At 40.1% G+C, this 20,739-nt stretch overlaps 1 protein-coding gene across 1 annotated transcript in view; it reads left to right on the top strand.

Annotated features, from left to right (window-relative positions):
- IFT81 (intraflagellar transport 81) overlaps positions 1–20,739 on the top strand; it is a 2,787,102-nt gene that overhangs the window by 471,124 nt on the left and 2,295,239 nt on the right. Inside the window, exon 4 of the mRNA XM_044068648.1 lies at positions 13,579–13,759. Within this exon, the coding sequence (XP_043924583.1) occupies positions 13,579–13,759 (181 nt within the window). The remainder of the gene's footprint in view (positions 1–13,578; positions 13,760–20,739) is intronic.

Below are 20,739 nucleotides of genomic sequence, written 5' to 3'. Positions count from 1 at the left end.
GTGCACCTTCGGCTAGGCCACATTGGACTAAGGACATCCCTGTTGATGCCATGGTGGTTGCAGCAGCCACCAAGAAGGGGCTGGCTCAGGAAAGCTCCTCTGTTCACCTTTGAAAACAGGGAGTGTTGGACGGTGGACAGATTTGGGAAGCGGGTTTACACGTCAGCTACATTTGCTTTGCGGGACCTGAACTATTTGGCACAGACCAGACTTCAGAGAGACCTGGTTAAGGAGCTCTCTAGTTCTGACCCAGGGTCCATGTCTGCAGAGGAACAGAAAACCTTTTCCTCCAGAATGGCCACCCTCCTTTCTATAGCGAATATGTCCATGAGGCTGATCTTGCATGCGGCAGAAGGTATCTCACAGGCAGCCAGTTCAGGTATTGCCATAAAGTGCCATGCCTGGATGCACTTCTATAATTTCATGGAACCCTTTAAGGCATCTTTTACTAATGCTCCCTTTGATGGATCATCTTTGTTTAGTCCCACTGTTAGAGACATGCTCTTCCAGAGTGAGAAGGACAGGAAGACCTTGTCTGTCATTGGAATCTGTTTTGCCACTCCTCAATGGTCTTTTTCCAGGAACCAATGTGGCGGCAAGAAGTTGTGGTTCCAAAGATCTCAATGTCCTTTCCAGGAATCACCAGAAGAATTTTTCTCCAAAGGCAGAGGTAGATACGGTGCTAATGGCTGAGGGGATCCCATGAACCAGGGGTCTCAAGATACTGTTTCGGAAAGGCCCAATCAACGATCCTGAAGGATTGCCTGACTGCTTGACTCTGAATGCAGTCGGGGGATGTCTTTCTCTTCACCCAACAGCCTGGGAAGCCATCGCAAATGACCATTGGGTGTTGAACATAATATCCAGATGCTATGTCATTCCCTTTTTCCAAAATCCCTCTCCAACCAAGTTCCTCCCCAATGTTCCACCCAGTCAGAGGGAGGCTGCGGCATTAGAAATTTCAAAGCTGCTCACAAAAAGAGTCATCCAGACTGTTCCCCCAAAACCAGTTCGAATCAGGCAGCTATTCCATATTCTTTTTAGTGCCCAAGAAAATGGGGAACCTCAGACCTATTCTGGATCTGACAAACCTGAACAAATCCAGTGCCAGTTCAAAGCTCCCAATGGTCACAATTCAGCTCATTCTGCCCTTCCTGCAGAAGGACAACTGGATGTGCTCTGTAGACCTTCAGGATGCGTGCTATCACATCAAAATGAACAGGTGCTCCAGAAGGTTTCTGCATTTCCGTCTGGGAGCCAATCACTAACAGTTCAGAGTACTCCTCTTTATTCTCACCCCCTGGGTGTTCACTAAATGTATGGCAGTAGTGGCAGCTCACCTGAGACTGCAAAGATTCCATGTGTTTCCCTATCTGGACAATTGGCTCCTCACTGCTCCCACCAGGCATCAACTCCTCCAAGCCAGGGATTACCCACTTCATCTAACCTCAACCTTTGGCATCTCCATCAACCTGAAGAAATCAAATCTATATCCGGTACAGGTGATATGCTTCGAGACCGTCTGGACATGACACATTGCTTAGCTGCTCTTCCCCGGACAGGATCTCCACCGTCAGACTCCATGTCAGCTAGATTCTAGACATTCCTATGCCTCCAGCGTGCCTTGTTCTAAGAGCGTTGGGCTTCATGGCTGCCACCATAAGTCTTGTTCCTATAGCTCATCTCCACATGAGAGTTCTTCAAAGGACTCTAGCAGTTCAGTGGTCCCTCCTTTCTTATCCTATAAACCATCTGATCAAACTATCTCAAGTATGCAAGGAATTTCTTCTCTAGTGGCTTCAATCACAGGTTCTAGAGCAAGGTCACCCCTTTCTCCCCCAAAGGCCACAGTGACCAAGGAAACCTCCCAGGTTGGGTGGGTTGGCATTTTCTAGGTCAGACAGTCCAAGGCACCTGGTCCCCTTTAAAGACCAATTTGCATGTAAATGTCCTGGAGATGAGAGCACTGCTTCTACCATTGCAAGCCCTTCATACCTCTCTTCCTTCAGGAACTATTGTAATTCAGATAGGCAACATGTCCGTTGTTTGGTACATCAACAAGCGAGGAGGGACCAAGTCTTATCCCTTAAGTCAAGAGGCCATGAGGTTGTGGCAATGGGAGATCTCCTCCAACCACATTCTGGGGAAGTCAAACATTCTTGTGAAGGGGCTCAGCAGGACCATTCTGTTGCCTCGCAAGTGGTCTCTGAATCCTTCAGTAGCAGACATGATCTTCCAGAAATGGGGTCAGCCTTGCTGCAATCTCATCGTGTCTCCTTCCATCAACAAATGCAGTGAGTTTTTTGCCTTGATCCCTCCTCAGGGACAGTCACTGAGAGATGCTGTTGTCCATCCTTGGTCCCCCCACTCTTTTTATGCTTAGCCCCTCTCCGTCTCATTCCCAAGTTTCTTCAGAAAGCTCATAGGTTGAAGAGCAAAGTTGTCCTCATTGCTCCCTTTTAGTCTAGACAAGTGTGATTTCCCTTCCTTTGGTCTCACCTAGTTCTTCCATCATGGACTCTGGATCTCACTCCAGACCCTCTCTCCCATCCTTCAAGACATCCCCATCCAGACCTGCCCAACCTAAAGTTGACCGCTTGGTTGATACAATTCCATTGATGGCTAGAAATCCCAGGCTTTCTTCCCCAGTTAGGGAGATTTTAGTAGCAACACATAAACCTTCCACCAGGAAAGTATACAACAGTAAGTGAAAGACATTTTTTATTTGGGCCCACCAAAATCAACTTGATCCTTTCTGCTGTGTTAGATTTTTTTAACATCCATTTTTCATATTGGAGCTAGCTTTTCCACTATCAAGGTGCAACTGGCAGCTATCTCGAACTTTCATGTTGGGGAAAATTCATTACCTTTGGCCTCTTCCAAGCTGTGTAAGAGTTTCCTCAAAGGCACCTTTTTTCTTTGTCCCCCCATTAAGTATCCCACTCCTCCTTGGGACCTTACTATGGACTTATAAGCATTGGTCGCACCTCCCTTCGAACCAGCAGCAAAGGTTGATTTTAAGTTTTTGTCTAGGAAGATGGTTTCTTAGTAACCACCACTTCAGCTAGAATGTCTGAACTTGAAGCACTATTTATCAAGCCACTCTATTTGGTCTTTCACAAAGATAGAGTTATGCTGCGCACCAATCCTTCCTTCCTGCCCAAGGTTGCTTCTAAGGCTAATATTAATCAGGTAGTCTGTCTTCCAGTATTCTTCCCTAATTTCCAAAACAGAGGAGAATACAAACTCCATATGCTGGATGTGCATAGACAATTATGTTTTTATTTGGATGGGTCTAAACACTTCAGAAAGTCTAACAACCTTTTTGTGTCATACTCCAAGACTAAATTTGGGAAACCAATTTCCAAAGTTTCTATGGCAAATTGGATTACAAGCTGTATTTATCTGGTTTACTCTAATAAAAGGATTCCCTTACTGCTACCCATCAAAGCTCATTCCACTAGGTCAGTATCCACCTCCACTACCTTCTGGTCTAGAGTGCCCATTGATGATATTTGTTCTGCAGCTACTTGGTCTAACTCACATACCTTCATAACTCAGTACAAATTGCACATTATTTCCATGAACAGGGCCACCTTTGATTCTGCTGTGTCCCACAAAATATTCTTCCATAAGGGCCTCCTAAGATTTATGTAGCTGGGGATTCTGTCCCACAGGTTGAAGACCAAATGAAAACAACAACTTCAGATAAAGAAGTTATGTACTTACCATAATGTTCCATCTGACTTGTTACTTTTTCATTTGGTCTTCAACCTTCCCTCCCTCCATCCCCCCTTCCACATTATTTCTTTCTGGAGACCTGGCGGATGTGGCTCTTTTGGTCACTCCTGTGTCAGTGTTGAGCTCCTGAAGTATCCTTGTTCCTTTCTGTTCGGGGACATATGCTTTCTTAGTTATATAGATGTATTTGTATATGTATTACACACTTGCCTTGTGAACAGCAAACTCGATCTGAAGGATGAAGGGGGAACAAGGCATTATGGGTAGAGGAGGAGCTCAGATGTTTTGGATTCTAGAACTGTAGTGTTCGGTCGAGTCAGATCCGAGATTGCAACTGAACCCACAGGTTGAAGACGAAATGAAAAAGCTACAACTCAGATGGAACGTTATGATAAGTACATAACTTTTTTTTTTTTTTTTTTTTTTTTTGATACCTCCAGAGGACAAAAATTTTTGGTGCAACAACTTAGGCAACAGAAAGTAGAAAGAGTTGTTGCCAAACTAGGGTGACTATAACAAGAAAAATAACCAGAGATGCCATAGAAGTATTAGAGATATTTTGGAAATTTTATGAAAATTTGTATAAAGGAAAGAAGTGAAAAATCGAGAAAAAGCACAAATGGAAATATTTATGGAAGAATGAAATATTCCAAGGTTAGAGGTAGATGAGACACAACAGTTAGCAGTTAAGACAGGAGGAGATGAGATAAAACTAGTGTTGTATAACCAATTCGCAGGAAAGTCTCCAGGAATAGATGGCATTTCTGTGGAAGTTCGGAAGCTAGGAGGGAAGAAAGTGATAAAGTTCTGGAAGGTTTTGTTTAACAGTATTTTAAAAGGAGGGCAAGCACCAATATCCTGGTAAAAAAGCTGTGGTGGCTGTAATACCTAAAGATGATAAAGACCCATCGGATCCAGCTTCATATAGGTCAATTTCAATTCCAAACCATGATTATAAAATGTTTGTCTTTAATGGCTAAAAGAAGGACGAAGGTGTTGCCAAAATTGATAGGAGCATTGTTGTTTTGTGAAGGGGAGGCAAACATTTGACAACATTAATAGAACAAGGATGATCCAGATGGAAGCAGAATGTATGAAAATAGTACTGTTGTTGGCGAGTCTTGATGCAAAGAATCATTCGACAGAGTAAGCTGGGATTTTTTTGAGTAGGGCATTGGAAGCATTTGCATTTCCTGATACAATAACAAGGTGAATTAGAAGGATATACAAGGGATTTGAGGCAAAAATCCAAGTGGGAGGGTTCCTCTCTGATAAGTTGTGTTTGCTTATATTTAGAACCATTGGCAAAGAAAATAAGGGACTCAGAAATGTAAGGATATAAATGGTATGGTATTCAAGAAAATTTTGTTTTATTTGCAGATGATGTTATTTTGTACCTGATAAAACCAGAAAAGGATTTGTCAGTGTTGTGTAACATTCTGAGACAGTTCAGATTTTTTTCAGAGTATAAAATTAATGAAGATAAAACAAAAGCTATAGCTGTAAACTGTTACCCACACATGAATTGGTTCAACAATACTCATTTATATGGGGACATGATAAAATTCAGTATTTAGGAGTTTGGGTTAAAAAGGACACTGTTATGACATCTAGAGATATGTGGGAAGAGACTTACCAAAAGATACAAAAGCTCTTGCCTATGGATATGGATAGCAAGATACAAGCAGTAAAAATGTTTTTAGTCCCTTTAGTTTTATACACAGGCCAGACATATTTTTATCAAGCAGAGGAGAAGTTATGGATAGTAATTAATGAAGACTTTAAGGATGTTGTCTGAGAGGGGAAGAGAGCAAGTGACAAGTAGGATAAGTTGATCCTTCCAATAGAACAAGTAGATTTAGGATTACTTGATTTGATGGGATATTTTAGAGCTGCACAGTTAAGGCTCTTGTACATAATACAAGCAGAAAGCTACAATTCAAAGTTGAAAGGAATGATGCTGAAATAGAGGGGAAAATTCAAGAAAAAAGCAAAGACTTGGATTTTGAATGCAGCGCCTTAAAGAGAATAACATTCATACATAATATTATATTCATTAAGTAGCAGAAAGTATACTAAGAACTAAGCTAACAAGGGAATGAAGAAAGGTGATTCTGCCGACAGGGATGTCTGTAATTAGGGGTACAGAGAATAGGCAATTGGAGACTAGAATTTACTGGAATAAGCTGACAAAAGAACCAAGGTATTGGGAACAAATAATTAGAGAAGGAAATGTAATAGAATGAGGAGAGACCAAGAAGACATTTTGACTGCAGGCTAGAGATTGCCTTCTCTGTCACAGTATAGACAAAAACAAAGAGGTAGCTGAATCCTAAGTGAAAGTCCTCCGCTGGTTAAGTTTTTAGTTGAATCTAGAACAACGGCTGTCATTAAAAAAAAGGATAATTTGTTGGGCATATAAAATATTGCACAATAACTGTATGAATCAGAGGAGGTCAGAAAAGATTGAAAGAGAGATTAGATGAGCAATTCTCAAAGAAACAATGGAAGGACACATGTATGGCTCCCAAATATGCAACAAAATCTAGAAGTTTTAGGATTTTTGCCTGGAAGTGTTTGCATAGGTGCTTTTATACCCCAGGCAGACTCCAAAGAATTTTTCCTCAGGTAGATGACAAATATTGGAGGTTTAATGAGGAACATACATTTTTGGAGTGTAATGAGTTAGCAGACTTAAAATTTCCCTACAAGTACTCCATCAGAAATACCGGGAGAGCAAATGACTGTAACTAAGGAAATTATTTTTTGAAGTGGAATACAGGATCTGAATTGCCTAGGCATAGTAAGGGCTTATTAAGTTTAATTCTGGTGGTTGCCAAAAAAGAAATTACTAGAAAATGGAAATCAAAGTCTAAACCAACCATACTTGAAATAGTGAATATAGTAACAGAGATAAAAGAACAGGAAATGGGATCTTTAGAAAAGGGTGGGAGCAAATTACATAGGAAAATGGAATTTGTGAGGGCGGCCACGGTGGTGCAGCGGTTAGCGCTGTCGCCTCACAGCAAGAGGTTCTCCGGTTTGATCCTTGGCTGGGGTGCCTTCTGTGTGGAGTCTGCATGTCCTCCCTGTGGTCGTGTGGGTTCCCTCCAGGTGCTCCGGTTTCCTCTCACATCCCAAAGACATGCTGTAGGTGGATTGGAGACTCTAAATTGGCCCTAGGCATGAGTGCGTGTGTGTGTGCCTTCTGTGGAAGGTTGGGTGCCAGGATGGCAACTCGACACCGTAAAACTCTACATCCAGTCATGAGCAGACAGGTGATCTGCTGTGGCAACCCCTAACCAGGGAAAGCCAAAAGAAGAAGAAGAAGAAGAATTCATGCAGAAAATGTTTTGGAGGAGTATTGAGGTTTACGAGAAGGCAGTAACTGAACAGTCTGCGTAATGTTGGTTTGATTATATTCTGTAGAACGATATGTGTGATGTTTAATGTTTGTAAATGTGAACCTGTTAATACAGTTTGATTACTTTTCTATAAATGTTAAGCTTGCCTGTGTCAGATGTGATAATTCAGGATTGTAGTTCTGTACTTTAATTATTACTGGGCACAGAAACCAGTCTGCTGTTTATGCAGACATATACACTTTGTGTGATTTATCAATTGGTATATCATCCTCGTTTAACCCTGCCCATTTGTTTACCTATTCCTTTATAAATTTATAGCAATCACTTCTTTCTACCCCTTCTGACACATTATTGAAGCAGAGGTTCTCCCTCCTTTCTCTGTCCTCTATTTCATGTATTTGCTCTGTCAGCTCTACCTTTGCTGCTTCCAAATTATTTAGCTGTTGCCCTATTTTCTTTCTGTCCTCCAGTAACTCTTCTAACTCCCCTGTATTTCAGAGTAGTGCTGTCTCAACCTGTTCTATCCTCTTGTCAGATAATTAGACATAGTCCATCAGTGATTCACCAGCCTTCACTGCCATGGTATGTAGTCTGTCTATTTTCACTCAGAGGTCTGCAGTCTTCCCTTCTGTGGCACTTTCTTGTGGATTGTCAGCCATATCTGATTAGATAAATGCTGATATTTTTGGGTCTTCTTTTGGGTGTCTGTACTCATTTTTCTTCAGCTTCCTATTTCACTTCTAGTCATAGGAACACTTATTCACAGTATGTAAGCCAAGAATTGTATATGCTCTCATGTAATAAATCCTTATTGTTGATGTCACAGGAGAACACGCTATTAGCAGTTCACACCACCAATGCCATACCAAAAGTCCCAGAGTCTTGGCTTTTATGCTGGCATACTGGAAATGGTTGAAGTCTACTGTTTATATCTTTTAGAGGTTGAGGATGATTAAACTGTCTCTCTCCATATGGGCAAGAAAGTCCTGAAGTTGTGAACATCCTGACTGTTGATTTCCCTTCAAAGGAGCTACCCAATCAGCAGACACAGTTTAGCCGTGTGAGAGAGCCAGAGCTTTGTGAAACTGGCTGGTCGTCATATCCTGGGCACTATACAAACAAAACAACCAAATACTACTGCAGCAGTGAAGAATCTGAACATCTACAGTTGTGGTAATTGCAACTTACACAACTGTACTTTCCCTCCTGATGCTGTAGACCATATTTTGGTCTTTCAAAAGAAGTCCACTAAAAAAGATTTACAGGAACAAATGGAAAAAAAGTTTACCTTGTGGAGCTAGGACAGAAACATCTCCCCAGTGTCAGCGCCATTAGAGGAAGTTCTAATCTTCCTGACTGAGGTTTACAGCAAAGAGGCTAGCCACTTCTCAGTCAGAGTTCACTTGGCAGCTATCCCTTCCTTTCACAAAGGCTTTTGAAGCCACTCCCTGGCTACAAACTGATTGTGTAAAACCTTTCTTAAAGGTATCTTCCATTCCAGGCCTTCCCCCTTAACTAGACAACACCAGCTTGGTATCTAAATTTCATGTTAGATTCCTTGGTAAGGTCCTCCTTTGAATCAGCCAGCTCAGTGGATGTTAAATTCCTATAATGGAAGACAGTGTTTCTTGTGGCCATAACTTCGCCAAGATGGATTTCAGAGTTGCACTCATTGCCCTCATAGTACTCTTATATAATTTTCCATCAAGACAGAGTGTTTCTCAGAACAAAGCCATCCTTTGTTCTCAAAGTTGCTTTGCAAGCTAATTTGAATCAGTGTACTTATTTGTCTGTATTTTTCCCAAATACTGTAATAAAGGGGAGTGCCTTCTGCATTGCTTGGATGTTCATAGAAAACTTTGATTTTATTTGGACTGTAAGAAAGAATTTAGGAAGGATAAACAGGTTTTTATCAGACTTTCAGCAGCTAAGCTTGGGCAGAAGGTTTCTAGGGTTACGATAAAGTGGATTACAGACTGTATTTCCTTTTGTTATGACAAGGAGGGTAAGGAGATAACTGTCCCACCAAAGGCATACTCTGTCTCGGGGCTCAAGCCACATCCATGACTTTTCTATGAAACCTTCCACTCCAGGACATTACAGCAGCAGTCACCTGGTCATACCTTTGCTAAGCATTGTAGCCTTGACTGTGTCCCCAGAGCAAGGGCTTCTTTTGAAATAAACATTTTGAAAGGCTTACTGGAGTAGGCTGCTTACATTAGCTGGACATTGGAACAACCTGCCCACCGTCTGTCTTGAAATCTTGAGAGATTTGACATGATCTTTTGGAGGGTATAGCATGTCTACTAGTTTTTCTTTATAGATGGTAGTTCTAGAGTGGGAGAACACACAGTCTGCATTTTTCACCATCAGGGAGGGATTATGGATAGGAAGGCAATGCGCTTGTGAGGAACTTATTGCCATTACTGGAGGGCTCCAAAGCACCAGTCCTGCTGTTTCAGTGTCTGGACTGAGACCAGACATTCTGATACATACAGAAGTTAACTTTTTATTTTTTTAATTCAAGAGTGTTTCTGTTGGAAGCCTCATGGAGACCAGTTGCAGAAGTTTCCTTTTTAAAGCAGTTTGCGACAAAGTCCAGGTTCAGAATCTTATCTCTTCACATCCTGCTACTTCTCATTATCCATTTAAGTTTTTGTGTCCGTAGATTTAAAATATGCTTATTATCACATTCCTATATTTCTAGATTTCTGACATTTCTTAAAGTTTTCTGTGTCTGGATCACACTTTCACTTCTTTGCATTTCCCTTTGGGTTATCAACTCTTGCAAGGGTATTTATAAAATGTCTAGCTCCAGTGATAGCCTACTGCAAACTGCAAAGTGTACACATTTTTCTTTACCTAGATGACTTGCTTATTTTTGAAGAATCTTTTTCAAACTGTCTGAAATTTCTCCACTTGAGTGTGGGATCTCCTGCACAGACTGAGGTTTCAGGAGAACATCCACATATTTTATTTAACCCCTTCATGCAGGATTGTTTTCCTGGGGTGTCTTCTGGATACCTCTGTTCTATGAGATTTTTGTCCACAAGAAAAAAGTAGATTTGCATCTAGATCTTTTCCCAAGTTTTCCCAGTCAAACAAAAGTCTCAGCAAGGGAATTTCTCAGGATACTAGGTCTCATGGCATCTGTGATTCTCATGATTCCTCTAGCAAGAGTCCACATGAGAAAAATTCATTAATCCCTAAAATCAGTATGGCCCCAGCATCAACATCCCCTGACATTCCAGAAGAGAAGAGACATCCTGTGGTGGAGAGACTAATTTTATCTGAATCTAGGTCTCCCATTTTCTGTACAAGCTCCATCACAGTCTGTAACAACAAATGCCTCAGGCTTTGTTTGGGCAGCAGTGTGTCTTGAGGAATAAAAGTGCATAGTCTTTGGAACAAAGAAGACTGATCAAAAAACACATAAACATAAAAGAGATGTTGGCAGTCATAAATTCTCTCAGTCATTCATGATAGGTACCCAGGACCATTACAAGTGGTTACAAACAACACCACAGTCATGTGGTACATAAACAAATAGGAGGAAACCAGATCCTAGAGAGTAGCCATGGTAGCCTGAGATGCATCTTTTCAGCACCAACTCACTTTACAAGCATTTTGTTTTCCATCAAAACAAATGTTTATGGCAGACAAGCTGAGCAGAACCAGAATAGACCCTCACAAATAGAAACTAAATTGGGAGTCTTCCAGTTATTGATCCAGCTGTAGGGAATATTTCAGATAGATCTTTTAGCCTTCATTCACAATGATCAGTTGGAAAAATTGTGCTCCAGGATTCCATGAAAAGAGGGTCTGAAAACAGATGTTTTTTTTCCTTGGACGGGAATGTTCCTGTAATTTTTCCACCCTTTCCCGAATATCCTGGGAAATACTGAAGATTCCGAAGAAGTCCTCAAAGATCATTGTGGGGATTCCCTTCTGGCCCAGGCAACAGTGGTTCTCCTTTCTTTTAGAAATGGCCAAGGGAGACTTACTCTTGCTGGTTAAAATGAATTTGCTGCTGTGGACTCTGACATCAGATTTGCTGTTAGGGTATTATGCCTTGAACAGTCACAATGTGACTCCATTTATACTGAATGCCCACTTAAAGATATAGCACCAAATTACTTTGTATATGGCTGTATATGTGCTGCATTCTTTTGACAGCTTAGGTTTCTGCATAAGTGGTACTAGATTTAGTCTTCGGGGGCTGTAATGGAATTTGGATAGGGGAATCACTGTTTTACTAACAGTAGATTAAACTGGTTTACAGAAAGAGTATTTCCACTTTTGGAATGGTCTGCCAGTCCAGCTGAGTGGTGCTGTGTCAGTTGAACTTAAGGAAATTGATGAATGTTTGGAGACAGGACGTTGTTGGCTGGAGAAGTAGATCAATTAATACTTCAGCTGGGAATACTGGGTATATGCATGTAGTTTTAAAAAAAAAAAGGTAAAATGCCTATGCATATTATATAAGTGTAGAAATTGGCTGTATGAACCAGATGAAATGTCTGAGAAGGCATTGATTTTATTACATATAATACACACAGCAAAGTGCCAGTTGATCCAAAAAAAAAAAAATAATAAAAACCAGCTGAAACAACTTTTGGTGAACCTCAGAGGTAAATCTTTTTGCCATTCTGCATCCTTCCATGTGGGGGAACACCACTGTACCCTCAGCCTTACCCACCCTGAGGTCACACAACAGTTGAGAAAAGAGACAAGTCTACTTTCAGTGAAAGTTGTTTCAGCTAAATTACTTTGACCTATAAACGTGTTCCTAGAATAATATGCATGTGTGTGCATGTGTGACTCCACATGTTTGTGTGTGTTTATGCATACATACACATATGCATGTATCTGTGGCTGTGAAGATGTGTCCTTGTGTGTAAAATATATAAATATATATGTATATATACATATATCTCAGCATCAACCCCCTGTTTGCCATTTTATACATGGGAGTCATGGTGTCACGTCAGCATTGACCATCACTTAGTGCCAATGTTGACACCACAAAGTAGCTAGCCCTGCTCTCTATGTATGAGTATATATGTGCATGCGTGTGGACTGTCCGGCAATAAAAAATATTTTAAGGTAAGGGAAATGTCACATGTATAGCCATATGTGAATTTATTCAGTGCTATATCTTTACATGGGCAGTGGCATTCTGGATGAATGGATCCACTGTGAGTACTCACAGCCTAATACCACAATAGCAAATTTGATGAGTTAGATTTCTTGAACAACAAACTTGCAGAAAGTCAGTAATAGCAAAGTGTACCTGCATACTCCCTTTACCTGTTTGTAAGAGGAACACCCTGAAATGGTGAAAAAAAACAGTTTGCCACTACTGCAGTCTCTCAAGTGAGTTGATTTAGGAAGTTGGGATCATGGAGGTTGCATTCCTGCCTTTAACATTAATTGAATGGTAAATGTCATATATTTTAGCAAAAAACTTATGTTTGGGTGTGAGTAGTGCAGGATTTGCCCGTAGGTGGTATGGTTTGATAACCAAGGTGAAACCTGCTTGATCAAACCAAGTTAGCCATGGGTAAATCCTATATTCCACACAATCACATCTAAGTTATTGCTGTTACATGATGACATTGTTTAAAAAATAACCTTGATAATGTCATTATATAAATGGACTTTAGAGCTTCTCTGCAGCTCTTCCTGTGTAGGTGACATCTAAAGTATATAGTATGTGTGTTCTAAAACAGAGATTCATCACAGTAGTCATTACAGTGAGAGAAGAAAATTAAGTTGACAACTGTTTTCAAAAGGAATACACAATGCATAAAATAATATTTAATGAATGCGTTATTACCTGTGCATCTATCAATTCTGATTGGTCAAGTTTTAGATCACAGTTGATAAGATATTATGAAAAATGAATGTTTATCATTGATATGTATTCTGTAATGCTGAATTTGTGAATGAAGGATCACCTGACAGATTAAAGAGAAAGTATTTGGACAAAAATGTGTCAATAGATTTATCCAAGTCATAAGACATCAAGATAAATGAAACCATCCTTGCCAGTGCTTGCAATTTTCATATTAACTTGTACTCAAATACCAGGAGTCATTACACTGAATGAGTCTCCTGCTACACCAGATCATAAAGTTAGACATCTTTCTAGAGAAACCACAAATAGGTAGATAAATATCTATGTCTGTGTGTATAAGCAGGTGTGCACATCAGATGTCAAAATGCATAAATGACATACCTCTGTGCTGCAGGTATTGCTAGAAAATAAGTCAAGCGGTAGTGCCATAAACAAAGATAAGCATGCATCTGGTTTCTTGCACTGTTAACACTCACTATCTCACAGTTGTTCCCTTGTTTTAAGTGCCATTGTATAACTGCATATGTGATTTGGTTTACTTTGCAGTATAACCTAAATGTTTTCATTTTAGATTCTACAATGAGCTTATGTTTCTTTTCCTTTCTGCAATAGGAGCTTATTTCGTCAGGGTATTGTCCTTGGAAGTAAACCTGTTATTCATCCAGTACTGTACTGGCTGCTTCAACAAACCAGTAAACTCAAGAAACGAGCATATTTGGCACGTTTTCTTGTGAAAGTGGAGGTTCCTGATGAATTTCAGCAAGATGAAATTATTGCCGACACTTACAAGCAGGTTGGTTGTCTACATTTTTAATAAAGCAGATGTAATGTTTTGTTACAGTTGATCACATACTTAGGATCATATTTCATTAATATTACATGTTAGTTTATTACTATTGCCAGTTGCACACATTCAGAATAAATAATGAGATAATCCATCTACGTGGGGCAGAGGAAAGGAGCCCCGACTACAGCCAAAACAATCTGTGTTTGATTGGTGTCACAAATAACAGAGGATGAACTTGAGAGGCAGTTGTCAGCTCACTCATCCTTTGGGGAGCAGAAGCTGCTAAGCCCATGAACCTAGAGGTGGCTGAGTGTATTGCCTACTTGAAATGACTGGTTTAGACTGCACTGTCAGTCTGGAACTTTCCTCAGATCCAGGCCATGGAGAACATGCATGTCTCTTGCTCTTGACTAGTCCGCAGTTGCAAGTCAGTAGTTTGCCTGTGGAAGGGATGAGGTAGGCTGCTCTTCAGGAGCTGAAGGTAGCCCTCTGCCTACTACCCGATCCCTGTCAGAGGAGGAATGAATGTGCTGATTAGACTTCCTGATCAGCAGTAAATGGGATGATTAGGTGCAGGTAAAGGAGCCATTAGACAGGTTCTGGGAAGTTGAGAAGAAAAAATATGAAGGAATAAGAAGGTACTGAATGCATGGAATCTCATTAACAGGGAATGTACAGAAAAGTCCACTGAGAATTGTTAGAAAGGTAGTCTAATTTTATAAGTACCAGGAAATACATTTACTGAGTTTCCTAAATGCTCATGATGTTGACCTGTTTGGCTGTTAACATATGATGTGTTTAAATAGTTTATATAATTTAACTTGTATTTAATATTGTATATGTATTTTGTTTTGTATCACAGTGGAATCTTTTAGCAGAGACTTTAATCCTGAAATGTAATCCACCTTAATGAGTTTCTTTACTAGGGGGCAATCTTTTGGCTGCATTTGTTGCCTAGAATTAGATCACCACCTTGATTGTTTTGCTAGACTAGCGCTCCCTACACTGTATTGAAATCCCAGAAATCCCAATCAGCCTAAAGGGAAGAATTAACAAGATCCCTTCCGCTGGTTGCCATCAGTCCTGTTTTACTTTATTCTGTGTGATGAGATTCTAGTGGAAAAAATATCTTGACAGTACTTCTGTGATGGCTTGGTGGATAACTACTGCAACTATGGTGTATAGGGTCCTGGGTTCAAGACCTGCATTGCTGTTTATTTTAGTACCAACCTATGAACCTATAATTCGCCCCGGGGATCACGTCAGTTGCCCTGCTAGACAGGGGTCCAGGGAAGTAAATAGTGTGGGAAGAAATAGCCAGGGAATTGTTATGGCTAGGCTTGTATAGGCCCTAGGGCCAATAGCCTAGTACCAACCTATGACAACAGACCGGAATTTTCCCCTAACATTTGGATATAATTCCTTGGTTTTCTTAATTTAACTGGGTCTCTTTGCTTCAAGTGAAGTTGAGGAATTCCTATGTGAAAAAGTTAGCTAGCATTGTTCTAAACTGTTATTTTTGAGGACTTAAGGTGATTCACTTATCACTTGGCATTGGAGATTTAAACATGATTGTGCTTGCTTTAAATAACAGTTTGCCTGTGATTGTTGTCTGCATGCTGCTGTAAAGAGAATGTAAAGTTATGTTTTTAAATATTTGTTTAGTTTGCTCTGTGTCTGCATGTTGCATTTTTACTGTATTTCACAGTTTTCTGTGCTTAAACTGATGCTGGGAAGAATGTCATGGATTTAAGATTTAGGGTGGAACTCATTGTCATGAATATTGTTGTCTTTCAGCTTTTCCCAGTTAGGGGACGCCACAGTGGAACTCCAGTCCATTAATGATTGGCAGTAGATTTTCACGAACGCTGAGGTGCCAGCTCGACGTTCAATCTTCAACAAAGGCACGCCCATTTACGCATGTCTTTCGAACGCCCACCCAACCGCGGGGAGGACATGCAGACTCCACACAGAAGGCACTCCCCGCACTCCAGCCGAGAATCGAACGGGAGAACCTCTTGCTGTGAGGCAACAACGCTACCGCTGCACCACCGCGGAAGTAACTCATTGTCATGAATGAATGTGAATATTGACTAAAAAGCACTATCGTCTCACAGCAAGAGGCTCCTTGGTTTGATTCTAGGCTGGAGCATCTTCTATGTGGTGACTGCATGTCCTCCCTGTGTTCTTGTGGGCTTCCTTTTGGTGCTTCGTTTTTCTCCTTCATTCCAAAGACATGTACTAGGTGGATTGGACACTCTAAACTGGCCATAGGTGTGAGTATGCAGTGTGGAAGAATAACAGTGGCAGGCCTAGCCATCCGGTGGTGGAAACCTTAGCTCTCAGTGATTGTCACTGTTGAAGCGACACCACAACCCCATGTGTTAAAATGTAAAAACATAAAAAAAAAAAAAAAACAGTGCAAACATCTCAAAAACCTTTAATAAAATCGAATAAAACACCAAGCTTTCAAGTCTCACAGAACTCTTCCTCAGTGTAAAAAAGGGCAAATGCTACAAGCCTATCAATAAATGTATGTCATTTTATATAGGTAAAACAAATCAGAAGTTAAAAGATAGAATTGCTTCACATTTGTCAGATATACATAGGTGCATTGAAACAAATGCATTATTTAAGCATATTGATGCTTGTGGTATGGAACATACATTTAAATTTAGAATTTTAGCTAAAGTTTTTGTTGGTATTAGGGGAGGTGATTTGATTAATAGAAGTGAGATCAAAGAATACAAATGGATAAATTATTTTAGAGCAGACTATCCACCAGTGCTAGCATTAAACCATTATTAAGGGAGAGAAAGACATTTATTAAATAAAATGTATATGTTTTATATGCATATTTATGTACTTTATATATATATATATATATATATATATATATATATATATATATATATATATATATATATATACATATATATATATGCACATACATACATATTTATTAGTATATTTTTTACAAATACATTTTATAAGTTATGTTTATAAATAATGTTTATTCTATATTTGTAAAGACAACTTAAGAGTTTGTATTTCTTTAAATGCCTGAACTGACAATTAATACCTTTAGACATGTGATTGACTCTTCAACTTTCGTTTGCTGGCTGGTATTCTAAACTATATATATTAATAAGAGTGTAGCATTTGCCCTTTTTTTTACATTGAGGAAGAATCCTATGAGACTTGAAAGCTTTATGTTTTATTCGATTTTATTAAAGGTTTTTGAGATGTTTGCACTGCTGGGTTTTTTCCTACGTTTTATTTATGTTTTCATTTATTGTTTTACAGCAGTCCATTTAGCTACCAGAGCATTTTTGTTCTTAATTTAAAAATGGGAAAAAAGGGCTGTGGACAGATAGATGGATGGGTGCTATTCATAGGCACTGTACTTATGTACAGTGGGAATTTGCTCAGGCTGTGGCTAAGTGCAGCTCAGTGTGATTCATAGAGGGAAGCTGTGTTAGACGCAGCCATTTTAGTCAGCCTAAGAAAAACTTATGCAAATGATAAGGAATGCCTTAAATTTGCACCCCAAACTTATATAAAGGAGGTCATTTCCTGCTTGTTTATGATTCATAATTGCTTTTTTAATGGGTGTCTGCTGTGTCCACACACACACCTTATAAAAGGCAAAGTTGTTTATTTCTACTTTGCGATAAACAAGGATGCTTGTTGTTGCTGCCAACCTGACTATTTCTTGTTGTGAGCTGTTTGTTTCACCCGCACCAAATCCCAGGCATCCAGCGACACTGACCATCAGAGAAGAGGTGCAGGTTTAGGCAAATATTAAGCCATTATAACTTTGATGACCAAGAAATCCTTGCCAGATTTATAGTGGACAAGGCTGTTATAAGGGCATTTGTGAGTTTGCATTTGGGATGCATGATCTTTCTAAATCAGTGGACACTAGGGTATTTATAGCCCTCACTGCATTTGCCACAAGGACCTTCCAGAGACTAACTGAAGACGCTTTGGGTATTTTTTAGGCTTCTGCCCCAAGAATACTTCAGCAGTGAGATGTAAGGCCGTGTTAACAGGAACACATAATTGCTGTATATCACAATGTAATGCTTTCTCTGAACTTGGTTGAATAACTAGATTTGAACCTGAAATTTGTTGAATATTAGTTGCAACTAGGTTAATTGTAAACAAATGGAAAAGACGCGCAAGATGAAAAACTGTATTGGTTTGTACTGAACAACTCAAAAACATATTTCAGCAGTTCCTTGATGTAGTCTTGGCAATGTGGATTAGTACGTTTGTCTGGCAGTGTCACCTCAAGATCAAGCCAGAACCATCAGTGCCTTCTGTGGGATGTCACTTTTTCCAGACATTCTTGGTAGAATCGATTGTGCCCTTGTTGCCATTAGAGCCCCCATCTGGACCATGGGGAACAGTGCCAGAATTGGAAGGATTGCCATTCCATTAACTGCCAGGTAGTGTGTGATGCTTGGGGGTGTATCATTAATGTGTCAACCCAACATCTTGATCACATGCATGGTTTTCACATATGTCAGAGAAGCGCACTCTGCGGCCTCTTCCTTCATGGTAGGATACCCCATGTTCACTTGTTGGTAAGTGCAAATGTTTCCGGTTATGTAAACATCTGTATGTATAATTTGTGAAATATTTTCCTTAGTAGCAACTCCCCCATCTTTTGTTATGTTCTCCCCCTTTTTTCTTTTCCAGGAAATGCTGGCTACCCACTCAAACCCTGGCTAATGCCACCGGTCCATAACCCTTGGGGAGCTGCTGAGGAAAGCTTCAGCACAGCCCTGTCACCGACACAAATTCTCATTAAGCAAGGGTTTGGCCTACTGAAAACCTGTTTACATTTTCTGAATGAGTCTGGGGGTACCCTTCAGAATGACCCTGTTCTACATGCAAGATGTTTACTGTGTGCTGCATTTTGCTCAATATGATTATGTGTCAGTCTGGAACTCAGCTGCTCCATGATGATAGTGCATCTGCCACTATTGTTCCTTCAATCATTGATGTCAGTGATGGTGGCCAGCTGACAACAGTATCAATAGACCTCATGTGGCAGACTTGTGAATGGTACATGGCTGCACAGGCAAAGAGGCAGCATCTGGTCTGCCACTTTGTGCTATGATATTAAAGTAGTGGTACCTTTACTTTAATATCACATAGATTAAACTTGCTGCATGCAGTGTTAGCTGTAGGCTTTGCTGTGTGATGCATGGCCTACTGTCACTGTACATCCGGCAGTTTTAATACTCTTTAAAGAAATGTTTTTATTTATAATTAATTGATTTTGTATGTGTTTGGTTTGTGATATCTCCAGTCTGATGCCTAGCCATCAGCTGTAATCTGTATGGTTAATAGTAAAAGTTATAAGAAGTATTATGACTTTTAAGTACATGTTGTAAAGTTATTCAAAAGTACTGTCATGTGTGGTGTTGTATGGTGTTTGCTCATATGGGACTGCATATCAAATTAGCTAGTTCTTTCATCAGCACAAATCCTTTGCGTCTTCAGAACTAGTAAATAGTCATCATTTGTGCAGTCCAATGGTTAAAGTGGGAACAGGGCTAGTTTCACTCGCAGGATTTATTATAGCAGGAAATGCACGGCCCTACTTGTACGTCCCCTCCTCTGGTACCCAGAGAATATTATTTGAAATAATAGTTTCAGAACCAAATCCAAATCCCCACCCCCAAATTGTGTGTTTATATCCATTCCTGAGTTTTACCCATTGGGTCTACAATGTCATACACAATATCTCCAAATGATACTGTAGGGGTTGGTCCAAGTGATTATGAACAAGTGCTGGCATGAGAGCTTCTGAGTTATTGCAATGCCATCATCTGTGCAATGCAGGGGAACTTCTAGACACTGATCTGACAGTGCTGCTGGACTGATACCTAAACTGTGAGAATCTGATGTTATCTCTTCTGTCCATTCCTGAATGGATGGGTTACCTGGTCCATCTTGGATCCGTCTTTGGCCACTCTTAGCCTTTGGATCCAGTGCATAATCTCCTCCCCTTACTCTTAATCCTCCTGCAAGAAGAGAATTGATTCAGATCTCTTTTGCTACTCAGTTGCCATGGATGTATTCTCCTTTGCTCAGGCTTGTTTGACATAATAAGTGCATTTTCTTTTTATTGCCAAAAGGAAGAAAGAAAGTGAAATAAATAACTGATACACACAAACATCTTAACAAATGCAATTTGAAGTAATAGTTTGCAGAACTAAATCCAAACACCCCACCCCTAAAATTGTGTGTTTATAACTATGCCCGAGTTTTACCCATCAGGTCTGTAATGTCATGCACAGTATCCCCAAATGATATTGTAGGGGTTGATCCTAGTGATTGCGAACAAGTGTTGGCATGAAGGCGTCTGAGATACTGTGATGCTATCATCTGTGCAATGCAGGGGAACTTCTCGACATTGATCTGACGGTGCTGTTGGACTGAGACCTAAACTGTGAGAATCTGATGTTATCTCTTCCATCCATTCCTGGATGGATGGGTTACCGGTTCCATCTTGGATCTGTCTTTGGCCACTCTTAGCCTTTGGATCCAGTGCTCAGTCTCCTCCCCTTACCCTTAATCCCCCTGCAAGGAGAGAGTTAATTCAGATCTCTTTTTCCACTCAGTTGCTATGGATATATTCTCTTTGCTCAGGCTTGTTGGACATAATAAGTGCATTTTCTTTTTCTTTTTTATTGCCAAAAGGAACAAAGGAAGTGAAACAAATAATTGATAAGAACAAACATCATAACAAATACAATTGGACATTAAACCATCAACAATTAATAAGGTCAACAGCAAGGTTATGACATCTGTAGCATCCAAACTATGTACATATTTACAATCAGAAGTATGCAAAGAGAGAAAGGTGCAAGGTAGATAATACATTCGCTGGTGTATATCTACACACACACACACACACACACACACACACACACACACACACACACACACACACACACACACACACA

This window comes from Protopterus annectens, chromosome 4.part0 (genome assembly GCF_019279795.1).
Source record: "Protopterus annectens isolate FY-2018-M chromosome 4.part0, PAN1.0, whole genome shotgun sequence".
Classification (NCBI taxonomy): Eukaryota; Metazoa; Chordata; order Ceratodontiformes; family Protopteridae; genus Protopterus; species Protopterus annectens.
Note: the sequence above shows the minus strand (reverse complement) of the source record. Positions and strands in the feature narration are given on the sequence as shown.